Below are 19,744 nucleotides of genomic sequence, written 5' to 3' on the forward strand. Positions count from 1 at the left end.
ACTATGCAATATTTGAAGGCTTCACATCCTTTATCACAGTTAAGGAATGGAAGGGGGAGAAGTTTGAAACAGACATTCCCCTGACTTCCACTAGCCTTTCCTTCAACGGCAGAAGTTTGAGTAAAATGGAGATGGTGGAAAACTGAGATTGACGGAAACCAGCCGTCAACAGTGGTGTGCAGCATAGAAAAAACACAGAGACAGCGAGTATCTTCAGGGTGGAGGGCAGCTCACTTGAGCGTTCCTTCTCTCTGGTATTTTTATTATCCTCTCCTTTCTCTAACAGCCTACGTGGCCATCTGCCAATGTCCCACGTCACATCGCCCGATCATGGCTATACAACACTCATTACCATATATGGTATTACTGCCCAGCAGGAACACAACTCCATATAAAGTCAATACACTCAATACACTGCAAAGCACGGACATGCCGCGTTACAGAGGTCAGCGAGGCACCAGCGGCACTACAAGCCTCTGCCATGGCTTCATGGCTCCCACATGCCCTCTTTCTTTATTTTATTAATCATAGTCATATATTTCTTTACCAATATGTTTATATCGAGCATGATAGGCAACCCTTGTAACGCCTGAAGCAGGCCGTTGACGGGAGAACCATGCAGTACATACAGAGATTAAAGAAGGAATACATTGTATACAGCAACACAAAATAATGCAAATAACTACTATAAGGATCACTGAAATCACTAAATGTCAAAGCCAACTCTAATCCGGAAGCCAAGAATATAACCATGCCCATGGATCAACGGAAGGAGGGCGGGCAAGCGGATTGTGAGCTACCATGGTTTCCATATGATCAATCGTCGCAGATATGCTGACATTATTATCAGGAATAAACATACAACAATGAGAATGAACAAGTGCACATACCCCCCCTTTTGAGGCCAAAATGACACCCAACACATAAAGATTTTGTAATACCACCTCTCTCATTTCAGACACCTCCTGGTTGAGATTCTTCAATGCTTTTATGGTATCATTGAATAATCCTTCAGTCCAATTTGCTAGCCGATGGAGGTCCCTATAGTTCATTGCTGCACCCACTGGGGGCAGCAAGGCTCGAGAAATCTGGGTATATTGATTTATGGGTGAATTAACCTCCCGGCGATTTCGTAGTCTAAGAGAAGATGGTAACTTATCAACCTTCTACAACAACGGGACCACAATACCCAATGTACATGTGCCTGTGAGGTTTCGAGGAATGGCTTTGTATGCTTTTTTGCCACAAAGCAACCATAACTCTCTTTGGAGTAACTAGCTGATATTACTACTCTGTTGGGACCAATTAAAGGCTGCAGTAAATAAAGAACTGATATGAAATTGCTCATCAGTGGCATTTGCTAAGCTAGGAATAGAAGAATTCTGGTTCCAAGCCACATGGTAGGCTTCCTTTCTAGTTTTTAGCCATGCACTGGTGTCACTCCTATAGCACTGAGATTGGTCACTGTATGTTCCTGTAAGAGAACAAGAGCTATTAAAAGTGAAATTCAATGTATATTGACAGTTTGGATATATGCCCCATGATTCTTCTCCCTCATCAATTTGAAAGCAAATGGGGGCAGGCTCATGGAGGGTCAATTGTACTGGAGGCCAAAAAGTTTGGTTAGGGGATATAACATTTGTAAATTGAAAAGATCCATTAAGAGGCACACCATGAAGCATTAAGCCTGAACGATGGGCAAAAGGGGGCATATGCATACACAACCAACATTTAGAAGCATGTAATAAACTGGCAAACATAATCATATCTTGTACAAAAATATTATTCCTCCAAATCTTATGATTTTCTCCCCTAAAAGTCTTATTCAACAATGCTGTTCTTCTAGTTTGAGAGTGGCTGAGCCGTGGATACTGCCAGCCAGAGTCATTCATACTTTTAGGCCAAGTGCCTTGGAACCAGATAGATTGTTCTGGTGGGCAATATGAGTGACTGTGGTAAATGATTCCTATGGCCACCTCCGGACAACCCTCATGATAATTTGAGGCTGCCCCATTCTCTTTTAGGAACATGTAACCCAATGTTGTTTGGCAGCCAGTGGCACAGATGCAACTTCCAACTTGTGTCAGATAGGCCATGTTGATGTATTTGGAGCGGCGGTTGTACTTCAAAACTGCAGTCATGTTCCATTGCCACCCATATGTGGACACACAAATAGGCAGCGTGGCGCGTGGTGGCAATACCTAAGCAATGCCTGTACGACGAGGACACCCTTCGTAGCTTGGCATATTTCCCAGGCAATTGGCTGCAAAACTGTATCCATAAGTGGTGGACCATGCATAGGTGGGTTTGCCTAACTTATATGGTGTGGCGTGGCCAGGTAACATGGCAGGAAACACTGGTACTACTGTAGATGGCACAGGTAACCAGGGCACCTGAATGGGGTGATGACGGTAGGTGCAATCAGAGAATTCTGACAGCAGCAGCTTGCCAGCTCATAAGGTGAAATATGGTGGTTTCAACTGGACTGGGTCGTCTGCTTCTCTTCCTTGTATGACGGTGCAGCAAAGGATGGCGAGGCAGATGGTGAGGAAGGCACTTCCGCAGTTAAAGGGACTCGCCATGGCCGTATGCATCGAGCTGGAACCCACAAAGGCTTGTCCCCGACGTCCACTGCCGTGTACCCTCGTCCCCATGTGATCAGCGGAACAGGTCCATGCCACGCGGGATCAGGCAAGCGGCGGTACACCACCAAGCGGCGGTGGAGTGCCTCCTCCTTCCTAAAATGCTATTCAGCGGGGGTATGGGTCCTATTATGTGGATATAAAAGATGGTTAAGTACAAAAAGAACTTGGTGGACCACCGAAGGGATATCTGCTGTTGGTTTGCTTCGGCAACCAAGCTGCTAAATCAACAGTGTTTTGAACGTCATGTGCGCTCTTTCCACTATAGCTTGTCCTGTGAAGTTAAAGGGTATACCATGAGTTAATTTCACATTCCACAACATACAAAATTCAGAAAATGTTTTAGAAATATATGCTGGACCATTATCAGTTTTGATGCGCGCAGGTTTACCCATGACTGAGAAACAGCGAATAGTGTGCTGGATCACATGACGAGCTGTTTCCCTCCTCATGGGTGTAGCCCATATGAATCCAGAGTGGGTGTCCACCGTGAGGTGAACCTTGGAGAGTGGAGCCAACACAGGTGTGTGTGTGACATCCATCTGCCAACAGGCCAATGCAGACGTGCCCCTAGGATTGACAGCATCAAAAGGAATGGCCAGCGGTGATTTAGAACAAGAAGCACATTGGGAAACAATATCCCTTCCTTGGGCCAAAGGAATAGAAAACTGCTTTGCCAATGCTTTCGCAGGGAGGTGAAAGGTGTTATGACATAGTACAGGATTAGAAAAGAGAGAAAAGGCAGAAATGTCCCTCAACGCTGCATCTGCTCTTGCATTGCCCTCTGCTAAATACCCTGGGTGTGATGTGTGGGAGCGAAGATGTGCAACATAATAAGGGAACTCTCTGTGCTGAAGTAAGGCTTGCAGGGCAAGAAACAAAGAAAACAAGTCAGAATCCAAGGAAGGAGTTACATAACATATTGGTAAAACAGCAAAAAGGCGATATACATACTGAGTATCCACAATGAAATTGAAAGGTTGAGTAGAAAAGGATTGAAAGGCAAGAATCACAGCCGCTAGCTCAGCTCGCTGAGCAGAAGACTGTGGAGGGGTAAACAAACATTTCCATTTCCCTCCCTCCTCCCACGTCACCACCCTCCTACTTTTTGTTCCATCCGTGAAGAGGGTCAATGCAGAGGGAAGAGGTGTGAGAGACAAGGGGGTGGCCAAAACATAGGTGACTTGTGTCAGGAAAGTCAAATGGTCATCCTTCGGAGGATTGAAAATGATGACACCTACAAAATCAGCCAAGGCGATTTGCACGGCAGCATTAGTTATCAATAAGTGCTGCTGTTCAGTCTGCGAGAAAGGCAAATAAATTGATGCAACATAAAAACCGCTCAAGGCCATGGCACGAGAACATCCTTTAATGACAATGTCTGATGTGGATTCAATTACTGAATAAATGTTTTTTGGTGGGGTATGTGGCAAATGTAGCCATTCTATAATGCAGATAGTCTTCCTCTTGTCCGTCTGAGCATATAAAATTCCTGTTGGCAACAATGGTGTGGCAAACACTGCCAGATGCAGCTCGTGTGCAGAGGCTTCTGTGATCCTGTCCACGAGAGTAGATCGCAGGTGCTGATTAACAGTCTGTAATGCAGTGATCATTGCTGGGGTGACCTGGATTACATCTGCTGGATCCTTGTGTCCCGCGAGCGCCGAAAACAATGGTGATAATGTACTGGTGGGTAATGCAAGGAAAGAGCAAACCCAATTCAAATGTCCAAGAAGTTGCTGTAATTCCACAAGCTTCATGCTTGAAGGGATAGTCAATTGGGGAACAATAGGCAGTGCTGCTTGTGCAGTGACTTTATGTCCCAAGTAGGTGGCGGGCAATGTCAATTGAATTTTTTCAGGCGCTACGCAGAGTCCCACTTCCGCCAATGTGGCGGAAAGTTCTTGAAAAATGGCGGGCGGGAGTTTCTTCGCAGCAGTCAAAATGTCGTCCATGTAATGATAACATATCACCTCTGGGTGTCGCATGCGGAAAGGTTTCAATGCTTCCCCCACAAAATGTTGACAAAGTATAGGGGAGTTCCGCATGCCCTGAGGCAGGACAACCCACTGATATCACTGGGTGGGCTGCGAATTGTTATATACTGGCAATGTAAAAGCAAACCGTTCCCTGTCTGTTGGGACCAGTGGGATAGAAAAGAAACAGTCCTTTAAATCAATCACCGCCAACTGATATTCACGCAGGGGCATATTTGGATTTGGCATGCCAGGTTGTAAAGTCCCCATTGGCTGCATTTGTTCATTGACTTTTCACAGATCCTACAAAAGGCACCATTTCCCCGATTTCTTTTTAATGACGAAAATTGGGGTGTTCCAGGGGAATGAGGACGGTTCAATACGGCCGAAAGTCAATTGTTCAGAAATAAGCTGGGCCGCCGCTGCAGATTTTTCTTTTGGTAGGGGCCACTGTTCTACCCACACCGGGGTATTGGTGATCCATCGTAACGGCAGTGCCGTGTGAGGAAGTGCAGGGGCGGCCCTTAGAATAAATTTGACTCCAATTTGGTGTCTGCAATGGCCAAAATATCGCGCCCCCATAAGGAAACTGGAATGTCCATTATCAACGGATGGAGGGTGATCTGAACCCCGCTATCGCTTTGGTTGAAAATTGGGTGGACACTGCGCCATGCCGGTGATTCACCTCCCACACCAATAACTTGTGTGGCTGGACAAGTGGGCCAACTGGATGGCTAAGCAGATTTGGCCACAACTGTTACATCTGCCCCCGTGTCCACCACCCCCACAATGCGCCAACCTCCCACTGTCAGAGACACAGAAGGGCGTGAGGCTGTAATGTCCATGGCTGCTGCAATCAGGGGTGGTTGTTCAGATGGGGGGAAGATGATAATCTTTGCCACTGGAGTATTTGACTGTATCCTGCATGGACGATCTGCGTATAGCGTGATCTCAGGGAAATTCACATATGGTCCATGTTTTAACATTGGCACCGCATGAATTCCTGCTGCTTGCGCGGATAATAAAGGCAATACCAGGCAAGTGGCATGATTGTCCAACCCTGCTTCAGCGAGGACATGAGTCTTTAAAGGGCAGAAAGGCAAATGGAATTCCACGTCCTGGGTCAGGCGAAGCCGTGGTGCTGTTTTCCTGGACTCCGGGGTGTCCCCTATTGGTTTGTCTGGGCCTGGGGTGGGCCTGGCTGCCGGTTTCGCTGCTGTTGTCCTTGCTGATTTCGGGCAGTGTGCTGACCCTGCTGTTGGTTTTGGGGAAGCTATCTGCATTGATTGGCCCAATGAAAGCCTTTTTTGCAGATTGGACATTTGGTAGAAGGACGCCGGGGCTGTTGCATGGATCTGCATTGCGCCTTAAAGTGTCCTGGTTTGCCACACTGGAAACAAGTTTTTTTTTTTTTTAAGAATAATATTTATTCAGGTTTTAAAACATTACAAAAAAAAGAAGAAAACACAATACAGAAAAACAAGACATTTCCAAGAAAAAATGCAAAAAATAAAAAAGCAAAAAAGCAAAAATAGATAAAAAGGAAAAAAATAATTAGAAAATACATACAATCAAAACAGAAAAAAACAAGTTAAACCTTTACATAATTTTCTTTCTATGACTTATTTCCTTGACCTCCTCACACCTCCCCTCTTTGTTTTCTAGTTCAAATAGATATTTCAGCAAATCCTTCATCTTTATTTTTATCCTAATAATTTATCTTAATATACTGTAATTTTCCATTCTCTCTTTCACCAATTAGCCATCCACTTTTACTTTATTTAATCTTATTTCTCATTAAAACTGATATATTTAAACCTATTCTCTTAAAACATTTCCCCTAGGGTCATAAAAATTCCATTCCACGATTTCTCCATCTCTCATTAAAAGCAATTTTTTAAATAAAAAAAATCTCAATATATACACTTTAAATTCCCAATTTTCTTTCACCGTCTCCCCTCCCCGGTCTCGGCCCCTTCCAACAGTTCCATCGGCTTACAACAGTCCATCAACCTGGAGATTTTAAATCCGAAGCTCTTAAGTCTTTTTCATGTCCCATCTGCTGATCTTCTTGATAATCTTTAATATTAAAAAGCAGTTCTGGGGGAGCTCCAACCCAACGATGGTCATATTCCTTCTTATCAAGTCTGCCAGATTTCTATAATTAAAGATAAGGCCCATAAAGTATTCCCAATCTTGTTTCACACTTCTTCCGAGTCCAAAGGCCCCAGAAACTTCGATCCCCTCCTGGCTCAAATTCATATCCCAAAAGTCATTTGATCCCCACATAGGGTGATCTCTCCACTTTTCATTTTCCAAATCAAGCCAGGCTCCCATCTCCAAAAACTGGCTTCTCCTAATTACAGTCATGTAAGGCCTCAACTTGTAATCCTCCAATTGTCTCTGTAGGGTTAAAGCTCCCCCTTGCATCACTTTAACAACAACTTTCTCCTTCTCTGGTTCTTCAATTTGTTCAATTGAGAAAGATTCTTGTGCCGGATTCTTGTCGACTTCTTTACTAATGCCCACTTTTGTTCCCAAAATATCAACGCTGTTAGCCATGGCTTCTATCTGTTCATGCAGCTTTCCCAACAGATAAAATATCCTATTCAATACAAGCGTAACTTCTTTCTCCACCGACATCCTTGAAATGTCCAAGGTCAAAGCTAGTTTCTCAGAGTTTTTATCTTTAGGCTAGTTTCCCAGCTGCATTCTTGTGACAATGTCCCAAAACTCCCTCTAGAGGAAAGCAGTCTATCAATCCTTCCAGCACAGTCCCAAAAGTCTCAAAAGTAAATTAATAACAATTCCAGTTACCTTTCCTTCTTTTTAAACGCAGAAACGGACAATGGAAACAAAGTCTTTCTTTGTATCTTAACAGCTAGCTGTCAAATTTGACAGCTGTCAAACCTGTCTATTCACCGTCGATTGGCTCCTCGTGGACCTCTCCCGGGTTTGGAGACGTAACGCTTCAGTTCCTAAATTTTACCTTCTCCAGCAGGCTTCCGCTACTTCCAAAAGGAGTATAAGTAATAGTTTCAATCAGTGAAGTTTTAATCCTTTACGTAGAACTTTCCAAGACCTTAGTTAACAAACTCTTTGCTTCAGTCTATTTACAAAAGGGGGAGGTGGACTTCCTGTTTAGACCTTCCCCCGTTCCTTGCCAAATTAAATTGTTTTAAAAACCCAATTTCCCGTTCTACTCACGGGTTGTTGTTTGAAATCCAATTGTCCACAAGAAAAAGTCAGCGCTCTCCGGCAACGGCTGTGCGGCTTCACTCCGTAAAAATAGCGGTCGATTCAAAACACCGCGCCACTCACCCACGTCGTTTCGGAGCCCCAAAAAGGGGTTTCCCTGCGGGTAGGGGGGGTGCTCCTGGTGTCAGCTGAATCCCACGTTCCCAGGCTTCCTCTGACTGGGATTTTTAAAGGGTCTCCGCCTTTGCCGCGGCGGCAAGACCCGATTTTCGTGGAGCGGGTTTCTCTAAGTCAGAGGAGCTCCGCCATTGCCGATGGCGCTAACCCGGAAGTCCTCCACACTGGAAACAAGTTTTATCAGTGGCTACAGGCTGGTTTTTATTTAGCGCCGCCGCCAGCAGATGAGCCTTGTGGGTGGCTGTACCCACAGACTGACAAATGTGAAGCATGGCTGCTGCATCTGTGGTAGGATTGTGTATTATTGGTCGTAATGCAACTTTACAATCCTCATTTGCATTTTCAAAGGCCAATTGTTTGATAATTATTTGTTTGGCTTCAGGATTATCAACTTGGCGACTCACTGCTGTAATCAGCCTGTCCGTAAAGGAAGAATATGACTCTTTTGCCTCTTGCCTGATTGAACCCCATCGAGACTGAATACTGGTGGGTTCTGGAATTTTTCTCATTGCTTCTTTAGCAGCAAGGGCGGTATCCCTCAATAAGATCTGCAGCAGTGTGGCTTGCACCGAAGCCACAACAAAAGGACCACGCCCCATCATAGCATCTATGACATCACCGAGGGTAATGTTAGGGTTATTCCCTCTGGTTTGTTGGAATAAAGCCGGAGCATAAGCACGGCAGGCGGTTTCCCATTCGTAGGCAAACAATACGCCCGCTGATGGATGTAACAAAGTACTGGCCAGAAGCTTTATGTCATCAGGAACCAAAAGCTGGGCGAATGTGGCTTCCAAAAGCGCCTGAATATATGGAGCTTGGAGTCCATTGGTCTTTACTGACTGCTGCAACTCTTTCAAGATCTTAAAGTCAAAAGGTTCATGTTGGGCTTGGGTGCCTGCCGGGGCACCAGCGAGGGGCAATATAACGGGAAATGCCACAGTATCCTGAGATAAGGAACAGGCAAGAACCGCACGTTGAAAAGGTGTAGCCGGTTCCACTGACGCCGTAACAGGATCAATGCCTACTAGGCCGTGTTATTTCTGAATAATGGGGTCCCCTGGTGATGAGCTGTAATCCGGAGGCTTAGTGTCCAGTGGTACCGGCAGGGCGAGTGCCAGAACAGACGGCAACACGGCAGGCTGGATTAAAGAGGCCGGAGGCCATGGAGATATTTTTTGGTGATAAAGAGCCCATGGTGTAACGAACCTTGCACCATGCATTCAGAACTCAAACGCCGATGCTAGGGTGTCCATGAAAATGAATCCTGATTTTATCGCAGTCTTTTAATTCCAAAGTTCCATCCTGGGGATACCAGGGACAATGTTCATCGATGGCCAGAATAAGCTGTATCAAATCGCCCTCAGGAACTTCCAATTTGTTGGAGGAGAGGAGAAATTTTAAGTCTTTAAAAAATTTCTGTTGTGGAATAGACAAGGAGCTGCCCATTTTTCCAAAATCAAGATGAAAGGGATCGATTCACCGGGATCCGAAGATGCGTGGCGCCTGTAACCCTTGCCGGGCGTGGAGAGTCGATGGTGTGGAGGCACTATGCAATATTTGAAGGCTTCACATCCTTTATCACAGTTAAGGAATGGAAGGTGGAGAAGTTTGAAACAGACATTCCCCTGACTTCCACTAGCCTTTCCTTCAACGGCAGAAGTTTGAGTAAAATGGAGATGGTGGAAAACTGAGATTGACGGAAACCAGCCATCAACAGTGGTGTGCAGCATAGAAAAAACACAGAGACAGCGAGTATCTTCAGGGTGGAGGGCAGCTCACTTGAGCGTTCCTTCTCTCTGGTATTTTTATTATCCTCTCCTTTCTCTAACAGCCTATGTGGCCATCTGCCAATGTCCCACGTCACATCGCCCGATCATGGCTATACAACACTCATTACCATATACGGTATTACTGCCCAGCGGGAACACAACTCCATATAAAGTCAATACATTCAATACACTGCAAAGCATGGACATGCCGCATTACCGAGGTCAGCGAGGCACCAGTGGCACTACAAGCCTCTGCCATGGCTTCATGGCTCCCACATGAGATAACTGTGGCTTTAGGAATAATGGAGGGATGGAGGAACACTGAACAATTGGTGTGTGTGTGTGTGTGTGTGTAACATTTTAACAAGGAGAAACAGCAAAGATGGGTACGGAAGCAATCACCCGAAAGCTAAGAATACAGAAGAATTAAATGGAAAGTGGAATTAAAGAGGACAAAGAGACTTTGGAAAACAATATGGATGAAGGATTGCCAGAACAGAAGGATGAAATGGTGGAGCTGGAGGCAACAGATGGTGTAATGAAGAAGTCCTTCACAAAAGGTGACTAGAGGACTGAAACAGCCAAATGGCGGTGTTGTGATGTTGGAGGAGTGGAAGGAAGCCACAGATGAAGAGATGAAGAGACATCAATTAGATGTTGGGGGCTCCTACTCCTTTTAACTTTTTAAACTTTTTAATCTTTTAACCCTCTTCTTATCAAAAGTTTGGCAGCCTGGGGTTTTATATCTGACAACTTGTGAAGTTGGCACTGTAAGTTAGATCGAACGAAGTTGAACAGCTTAACAGCCGCTGCCCAGCCTATTTCAAGGACTCATAACTCCAGATGGATTTACAGCAACTTATTACAAAGAAATGAGGGACTCCCTGACGGTACCACTTAAAGAAGTTATGAATAATACAGTAGTGCCCCGCAAGACGAATGCCTCGCAAGACAAAAAACTCGCTAGACGAAAGGTTTTTTCGCCCGCGATTTGCCTCGCAAGACGAATTCCCCTATGGGCTTGCTTCGCAAAACGAAAACGTCTCGCGACTTTGTTTCCTTTGTGTAAAAACCGTTAAAACCAAGGGTGCTTAGCTTGAGCAGCTGCAGTTGCGACTTGACTTCGAGGAGCAACTGTTAGCACATGGTTTGGTAGCCTTTTCTCAGACTTTGCTCACTTTTGAAGATTTTCCAAAACTTTTCCAGAACTTTTCCAGAACTTCTCTTTCATCCATTTGGTAAGTTAAACTTTTAAAACTTTTTTGGGGGGTTTTGGATTTTGGGTTGGGGTGTTTGGGATTCAAGGACTTGGTGTTGGGAAGGGGTTTGCGATAATCTGGGGGCTTGTGGGCCTTTTTGGGGAATTTTTATGATTTTCTGTGACCACTGGGCCAGGTTGATTTTTTTTGAAAAATTTTCTGAGTTTGAATTTCTGAGTGCTGGCCATGTTGTTATTTTTTGAAATTTTTTTTTGTCTGGGTGGGGAAGCAGTTGGGGAGGGGTTTGCAGCAGTTGGGGAGGGGCTGGGGGAGCAGCTGGGAGGGGTTTGCAATTTCTGTGTTGTGGGTGGGTTGGTGCGTGTCTGTGGGAGCAGTTGAGGTTTTTGAAGACATTGGTGATTTTTGAAGCTTTTCCTAAACTTATTTTGCAGCCATTTGAGGTTTCTGAGGACGTCGGTGGTTGATTGTTGAAGCTTTTCCAGAACTTCTCTTTCATCCATTTGGTAAGCTAAACTTTTAAAACTTTTTTGGGGGGTTTTTGGATTTTGGATTTGGGGTTGGGGTGCTTGGGATTCAAGGCCTTGGTTCTGGGTTTTAATTTCTGTGTGGTGGGTGGCTGGCTGCTTTTGTATTTTTTGGGTTTGAAGCACATCACTGATTTTTTTTTCTGTTTCTGAGTTTACGAAGGTAGGAGCTGTGCTGCCATGGGACCCAAGAAGACTGCTGCTGCGGTGGCCGGCGAGAGGAAGAAGGAGAAGGTGACGCTGGAAATGAAGAAGGAGATCATCTGGAAGCACGACGGCGGAATGCGTGTGACGGACATCGCCAGGGAGTACGGCAGGAACCCATCGACCATCGGGACCATCCTGAAGATGAGGGAGAAGATCCTGGCGACTGATGCAGCCAAGGGAGTCACCAGGATCGTGAAGAATCGCCCAGCTGTCCTGGAGGAGGTCGAGAAGTTGCTGCTCATCTGGATAGAAGAGAAGCAGCGTGCAGGGGACACAGTGTCTGAGGCCGTCATTTGTGAGAAGGCCAAGGCCTTGCACGCTGACCTCATCCGGGAACAGCCAGGAACCTCAGCCGAGCCAGAAGTCTTCAAGGCTAGCAGAGGTTGGTTTGACCGGTTCAAGACAAGATCTGGCATCCACAGTGTGGTCAGGCATGGAGAGGCTGCCAGTTCTGATGTTCCTGCGGCTGAAGACTTTGCAGCGGAGTTCCTGGAGGTTGTGACGACGGAGGGCTACGTTCTGCAGGCAGAGGCTGCGCAGGAGCAGGCCTCACTGGAAGAGGAGGAAGCAACTGAGGAACGGCTGTCCTCCGAAAGACTGAGGGACATTTGCCAGAAGTGGAAGGAGGTGCAGACTTTTGCAGATCTACACCACCATGAGAAGCACGTGGCACATGACGCTGGGAACTTTTATGATACGAGGGTCATGACATATGAAGGACAATGTAAGAAACATAATAAATATTTTGGAATATTTGACTGCCAGTAATGAGAGACAAGCCGTTTTAATGTTTGTGGATGCAGAGAAAGCGTTTGATAATGTTTCATGGGAATTTATGTTGAAAAATTTGGAAATGATGGAAGTGGGAGAAGATTTTTACAATGGCATAAAGGCAATATATTCAGAACAGAGAGCAAAATTGATCGTAAATAATGTAATTACAGAGGATGTGAATATAAAGAAAGGTACAAGACAGGGATGCCCTCTTTCACCACTGTTATTCATTACGGTTCTGGAGGTCCTGCTTAGTTCAATTAGGCAAAATGAACTAATAAAGGGGGTAACAGTAGGTCAAAACCAATACAAAGTTAAAGCCTTTGCCGATGATCTGGTAATTATGGTGGAAGATCCGACAAGTAGTCTAAAAGAAGTTATAAAAGAAATTGACCAATTTGGAAGAGTGGCCGGATTTGTATTAAATAAGAGGAAAACTAAACTTATGGTGAAGAATTTGGACCAAAGTTTGATAGAAGAAGTGCAAAGAGAAACAGAGATGGAAGTGACGAAGAAGATAAAATACTTAGGAATATGGTTAACCCAAAAAACATTGATTTATTTCAAAACAATTATGTGACAACTTGGAACACTATTAAGAGAGACCTCGAAGTGTGGAGTAGGATGAAACTATCTTTTGGGGGCAGAATTTCTTCAATCAAGATGAGTGTGCTTCCAAAGATGTTGTTTTTATTTCAAATGATTCCAATAATCAAGGGGACAAAGATCTTCAGAGAGTGGCAAAGAATGATTTCAAAATATATCTGGCAGGGCAAAAAGCCACGAATACAATTTAAGTTACTAACTGATGCGAAAGAAAGAGGTGGCTTTGCCCTGCCAGACCTGAAACTTTATTATGAAGCATCTTGTCTCTGTTGGATAAAGGACTGGATAACACTAAAAAAATAATAAGTTATTGGACTTGGAAGGGTTTGACAACAGGTTTGGTTGGCACGCCTACTTATGGTTGGGGAAGAAGAAAGCTCATAAAAGTTTTGCCAATCATATTTTCAGAGGTGCCCTAATAGAAATATGGGATAGGTACCAAAATATTTTGGAACCAAATGTACCTCATTGGTTATCCCCACTGGAGGTCATGAGTGTTAAAAAGACAAACATGAGAGAGGACTGGATGACTTATGGAGATATTGTAATTAAAGAAGGGGGGAAATGGAAATTGAAGCCATATGAACAAGTTAAAAAATATGTATATGATTGGTTGCACTACTTCCAAACAAATGAAATGTTTAAAAAGGATTGTAAAGAGAGGAGATATATTGAAGGAGAGTCTAGATTTCAGAAAGAGATAATAAACAATGACTACAAGGTATTGTCAAAAATGTATAAAATGCTATTGGAATGGCAAACAAAAGACGAAGAAGTCAAATCGGTTATGATACATTGGGCCAGGGACTTTGGTTATAATATACAGCTAGCAGATTGGGAGAAGGTATGGAAGGAAAATATGAAATTCACTGCATGTATGACGATAAAGGAAAACATTATGAAAATGGTATATAGATGGTACATCACTCCCGTTAAACTAGCAAAAATGTATAAGACATGTAACAAATGTTGGAAATGTAAGGAAAGGGAAGGGTCGTTTTATCATATGTGGTGGGAGTGTAAGAAAGTAAAAGGCTTCTGGGAAATGATATATAATGAGTTGAAAAAGATGTTTAAATATACGTTTGTGAAGAAACCAGAAGCCTTTTTGTTAGGAATTACAGGAAGAGAAATTAACAGAAGTGATCATAAACTTTTTCAATATGCAGTGACTGCGGCAAGAATCTTAATGGCTCAAAAATGGAAACAAGAAGAATTACCAACATTGGAAGAATGGAGACGGAAATTGATAGACTTTGCTGAATTAGATAAACTGACAGGAAAAATCAGATATCAAAAAGATCACAAGTTCACTCAGGACTGGAGAAAGTTTACGATTTATCTGGAAAACATTTGTGATGAACAGACAACGCTAGTTGGATTTAAAGAGGCTTTGTGAGGAGAAAGGGTATTGTAAGAGGGAAAAGAGCCGTAAAGATTTATAAACTGGCAATACAATTATAAAGGAAATGTGGACTAAATTTAAAATTATGAGGATTGCGGAGGGAGCGGGGGGAAGTCTAAAAGAATTTCGTATTATATTGGATATGAATGTGTTTATATAAATTTGTAAAAGAAAAATCTTTTTAAAAAAAACTAATAAAAAAAACCACATAACTCTAAACAATTTAATTAATCTTCTGAACTTTTCCGAACTGACTCTGACTCAGGCTTTGACTCGGCGTTTTAAATGAGCTAAGGGAGGTGAAACTGTGTTGCAGGAGTGTTCCGCTTGTGCTTGCCTCTGCCCTCTTGGCTTGTGGGCCCAACTGTGCTGTGTGCCTGCTCTGTCTACCCAGTTGTGGGTCTGGCTGTCCTGCATGCCAGCGGTGCTCCTGGACTGAGACAGACTGGTTGAGTGCTCGGCATGGAGCCTGGGTCAAGATATATTACTCTGCAGATGACTCAATTGAAAGGCTCCTAGGGAAGCTGGGGGGGGGAGGGGTTCCACCCTCAAGATGCCAGAGACTCTTAAGCCACAGGGCTAGCAGCTGGTTGTAGCAGAGGAGAGGTATCATCCTGTGGCCCTGAGAACACCAGCTGTGGGGGAAACCAGAGGATTCCTGATGCCAAGAGGAACACTTTCTCTGCCACTACAAGTGCTAGTGCAACAGCAAGAGGAGGGCCCCCTGGGACCATCGGGCATGGCATTGACATCAAACAGGGCATTTACTGAGCCTGCCCTGCCTTCTTTGCCCATCCCCTGAGGTCGCCTGGATGTTCAGGTTGGCAGATTCAGAGATCATTCAGAGATCATTCGAGTAGACTTGAGCTGGCGCGTGATGCTACAAGAACTTCGTCTGCTACAAGAACCCCTTTCCTTTCCTTTCCTTTCCTTTCCTTTCCTTTCCTTCCCTTCCCTTCCCTTCCCTTCCCTTCCCTTCCCTTCCCTTCCCTTTCCTTTCCCCCTCCCTTTGCCATTTGTTTTAGTTTTTTTATAGTTCATTGTTCCATGATAATATTTAAGTTTTGCTTGCTTACTGTTAGCTGTTTGATTTTTGTTCTCCTGCTATTTAGGTGTTTTTTTCTTCCCTTAATGTACGTTATATGGTAGTTCTGTTTAGCTGTGGAATGTTTTGGGGTTTATTTTTTAATTTAATTAATTGGTTTGTTTAATATTAGAATAGTAGGCTGACAAAGAATATAATAGTTTCATACAATCAGAGAAGTAGCTGATGTTTAGCTGGTTTGTTCTACTCGACTAATTAGAATTATCGAGTTGTTGATACTATAAACAGAATAACTCTCTTGTGGGGACACAATTAGTGCCAGCACCGTCCGTTAAGAGTTTGGGTGTAATCTTCAACACCTCCCTTTCCATGGAGGCGCAGATTGCAGCTATAACAAAGGCAGTATTTTTTCATCTCCGCCAAGCTAAGCAGTTGGCTCCTTACCTCTCTCGCCCTGACCTAGCCACTGTGATCCACACGACGGTCACCTCCAGACTGGATTATTGTAACTCACTCTACGTGGGGCTGCCCTTGAGACTGACACAGAAACTCCAGAGAGTGCAGAATGCCGCGGTGAGACTCCTTACGGGATCCTCGCTGCGAGATCACATTCACCCAGTGCTATACCAGCTGCACTGGCTCCTGGTGGAGTACAGGATTAGGTTTAAGGTGCTGGTTTTAACCTTCAAAGCCCTATACCCCCTAGGACCCTTGTACCTACGGGACTGCCTCTCCTGGTATGTCCCACAGAAGAACCTACAAACAAAAATATCTTGAAGGTCCCAGGCCACAGAGAGGTTAGGCTGGCCTCAACCAGAGCCAGGGCTTTTTCGGCTGTGGCTCCAATCTGGTGGAACGCTCTGTCACAAGAGACTAGGGCCCTGCGGGACTTGACATCTTTCCGCAGGGCCTGCAAGTCAGAGCTGTTCCACCAGGCCTTTGGCCAGGGCACAGCCTGACTCCCTCCTTTGGCAATCCTCACAGAACTCTAGCCCAATGGTTGCCATTAATCTAATTTGAATTAATTTTATAATGAAATGAATTTAGAATGTTTTTTCATTTTACTGTTGTTAGCCGCTCTGAGCCCGGCTTCGGCTGGGGAGGGTGGGATATAAATAAATTATTATTATTATTATTATTATTATTATTATTATTATTATTATCCTAAGCTGGCAGAGTTAGAGTTGGGAGAGAAAGGAGTCTGCACACAACTTGGAGTGAATTTAGAGAGGAAAGCTATCAAACCTCTGGAATTTTTCTTGGAAAAAGAATGGAAGAAGTGCAAATGGAAGGGCTATTTTTTTCACAACCATGATGGAAATTCACAGCAATCACAACAGGTTCAGGTTGTGTCCTTCAGAGCAGGAGAAATCAAGCTTGCTCCCTCTTCCAAGTGACAGCCCTGGAGATATTTGAAGGTGGCTCTCATATCTCCTCTCGGTCTCCTCTTCTCCAGGATAAGGATGGGCAGATATTTCTATCTTGGCCTGCAACCCTTTAAGCAGAAAGCAGACCCTGGAATTTTAAGCATGCAAAGACTCTTTGCATCTTTCCTCATGCCCTGCTCAGAATCAGTCTATCATTTTGAAGGTATTCAGTTGGATTGGTCAGAGGGAAGAGTGAATTTAGAGTATAAGCTGTCATGTCAGAACCCTCTCTTGGGCTCAAGGGAGAGAAACATATTGCACCCATGAATTTATATGTAAACAATGCTTGTTGTTTAACTGTTGCCAGCCTGACAAGTAAAGATTTATCTTCACCTATTTGTGTAAAACATTTTTTAAAATCGCAAATAGCTAACAAAGCTTATGGGCTCAGTCATGGCCAGCAGGTGGTGATAGAGAATGGCAAGAAGATTTTGAAGTCAATCCCAGAAACCAGCAACTCAGCACAGTAAAAGATATTTTTTGCAGATTTACCCCTTGATCCATGTCTGTTGAACTTCCTGGCACAACTTAGTCTCAAAGTTTAGTTCATTAAATTTTACTCTTTTTTTTACAGTTCATTAAATGTTTACTCCCCCCCCCCCCGGACTTTCATTGGTGATATTTTCCAATTCAAAATTCTGAATATGTGGCTTGATTCCACTTTACACCTGTGAATTTTCACTTACAACACCTTCACTTGATAAGCCTTTCGTTAGTAAGCCAAACGTTCCCTGCTCTTGAAGACAGGGAAGTCCAAAATCTGCATGCCAAAGCACACTAAGTGGTGTCTCAGTGCTTTTCGCTAGGAGAGCAGTAACTGTTGCTCTTTTAATCCTTTAGTCACAGGAGTCAGTCTTTCAAGAGGTAGGTTATTGGCCTCCTCTAGCTATTCAGTTTCTGGGTCAGTACTCCGGAACTCTGGCGGCCTGTCGTTTCCCCTTCTGTTTGCACATACACGGTTACAGTTCAAATGTTGCCCGGGGATGGGGAGTTCTGACTGCTTGCTTAGGGCATCTTATGAGATTTTCTAAACAAGTTTCTGGGCTCAGAAACCTACCCCCCTACCTCCACCACTTTGATGCTTCCAAAAAACCTCACACAACTGTTTTTACACTCGATTTTTATCCAGACAAATTTCTTTCTTCTGCTTGTCACCCTACAATAAAAAAACAGCTGCAGAGCAGAAAGAGACCTCCGAGGGTTGCCCAAGCCATCCCTCTGTAATGCAGGGAATGCCAACCAAAGCATAGTAGTAGTCGTATAATGGTAGTAATATAATAATTGAAGGAAAATTCCAATTTCTTCCTCAAACAATCTCTGCTGAAAGCCTTCAATGAACAAGAGTCCACAATCTAGTTAAGTGTTTCAGCAAAAGTGGATCATTTAACTTTCACCAGAATGCTATTCTTTCAGCTTGTATCACTGGTGATTACTACCTGTTCAATCTCTGGGATAGAAATTTCAAGGTTGGGGGTGTTCCAAGAAAACTCCTTGGATTCTTGACCAGGGAACGGTGGAGATATGGAGCAAATGAATTTGCCCTGGGTTGAATGAAACTTGCTGCTTGCAGTTTGCAAAGCACATTTGCAAAGCAACTTCCTCCTGAACACGTTATCATGTACAGAAAGCTGGCAAGACATTGTCATGTCTCCTATTTCACAATTTTGGGGCTGGAAAAAAAATATAAAGGTGTAAAAGAGTTTGCTTTTCTGAAACTCTCTGCAACAACACTGTCTTCTTCACTTGAGGTCTTCTGTGGACAACAAGCTTAATATGAGTCAGCAGTGTGATGCAACTACAAAAAAGCTAATGCTGTTATAGGCTGCATCAGCAGATATATAGTGTCCAGATTAAGGGAAGTAATAGTTTTCTCCTGGGACTAGGCTACATTTGTAAAGATAAAGCTCTTTCTATGTACCATATTTTTCGCTCTATAACACGCACCTGACTGTAACACGCACATAGTTTTTAGAGGAGGAAAACAAGAAAAAAAAGTCTAAATGAAACAGTGGATGTATGATTTTTGTGGTTCATGCTGTGGCCACAGACATGTGATCTGATGGTGAGTTGGGGTAGCCCAGTTCAAAAATCCTGAGGATCCATGTGGCTCCATGCTTTGTAACCACGTTTTTGCGCCATTGCGGCCCCATGAAACAGTGGGTGCGTGTGTGTTTTTTGGTGCAGGCTGTAACCATGGACATGCTATGTGATCTGATGGTGAATTTGGGGTGACCCAGTGCAAAAATCCTGAGGATCCATGCTTTGTAACCACGTTTTAAGTGGGGAGGAAGTAAAAGCATGCAAGGGACAAGGAGCACACGTGGGGTGGGTGGAGGAGCTTTTCGGGGAGCTGAGCGGGGAGGAAAAGAGCACTGTTGCTTTAAAGGTATACTTAAGGTATTTGCCCTGTGCCTGGGGTTTTTTTCCATTTAACAGTTTGCAGCCTGTTCCTTCTGCTCCTTGTTTTGAGGCAGAATATTTTTTTATATATATATAAATATTTATTAAAGTTTTTAAATATCAATGCACAAATAATAAACAGTCTTACTTCTGTCACAAACATAATTTCATCACTTCTTTGGACTCCCTCACGTCTCCCGCTCCCATTTACATCGTTAAAAGTTTTTTCCAGACAAATTATCAACTTGTTTACAATCTCATGTCCACTCATTCAAATATAATCTAGCACTTCTTCCAAAAAATTTTATATTTTCTTTAATCTCACTTATCATCAAATTTAAATCTAATTTAGTGGTGGCCAATTTTTTATAATC

The 19,744-nt window shown here is 43.7% G+C and overlaps 1 protein-coding gene and 1 long non-coding RNA gene across 2 annotated transcripts; one reads left to right on the top strand and one right to left on the bottom strand.

The window, feature by feature from the left end:
• Positions 1-127: 127 nt before the first annotated feature.
• Positions 128-14,718, bottom strand: LOC309342361. Its single transcript, XR_014156724.1, has 3 exons — positions 14,704-14,718; positions 10,039-10,592; positions 128-142 (listed from the first exon to the last, which is right to left on the bottom strand). It is a non-coding gene; the product is annotated as an uncharacterized lncRNA (long non-coding RNA).
• LOC309342747 (putative CENPB DNA-binding domain-containing protein 1) lies at positions 11,513-12,603 on the top strand (the record flags this gene model as incomplete). Its single annotated transcript, XM_081863574.1, has 3 exons — positions 11,513-12,169; positions 12,245-12,379; positions 12,577-12,603. The coding sequence occupies exons 1-3, from the start codon at positions 11,687-11,689 to the stop codon at positions 12,601-12,603; spliced, it is 645 nt and encodes a 214-aa protein (XP_081719700.1). The 5' UTR covers positions 11,513-11,686.
• Positions 14,719-19,744: the final 5,026 nt, after the last annotated feature.

Source organism: Podarcis erhardii (assembly GCF_964252035.2).
Source record: "Podarcis erhardii genome assembly, chromosome: 5".
NCBI classification, from domain to species: domain Eukaryota; kingdom Metazoa; phylum Chordata; class Lepidosauria; order Squamata; family Lacertidae; genus Podarcis; species Podarcis erhardii.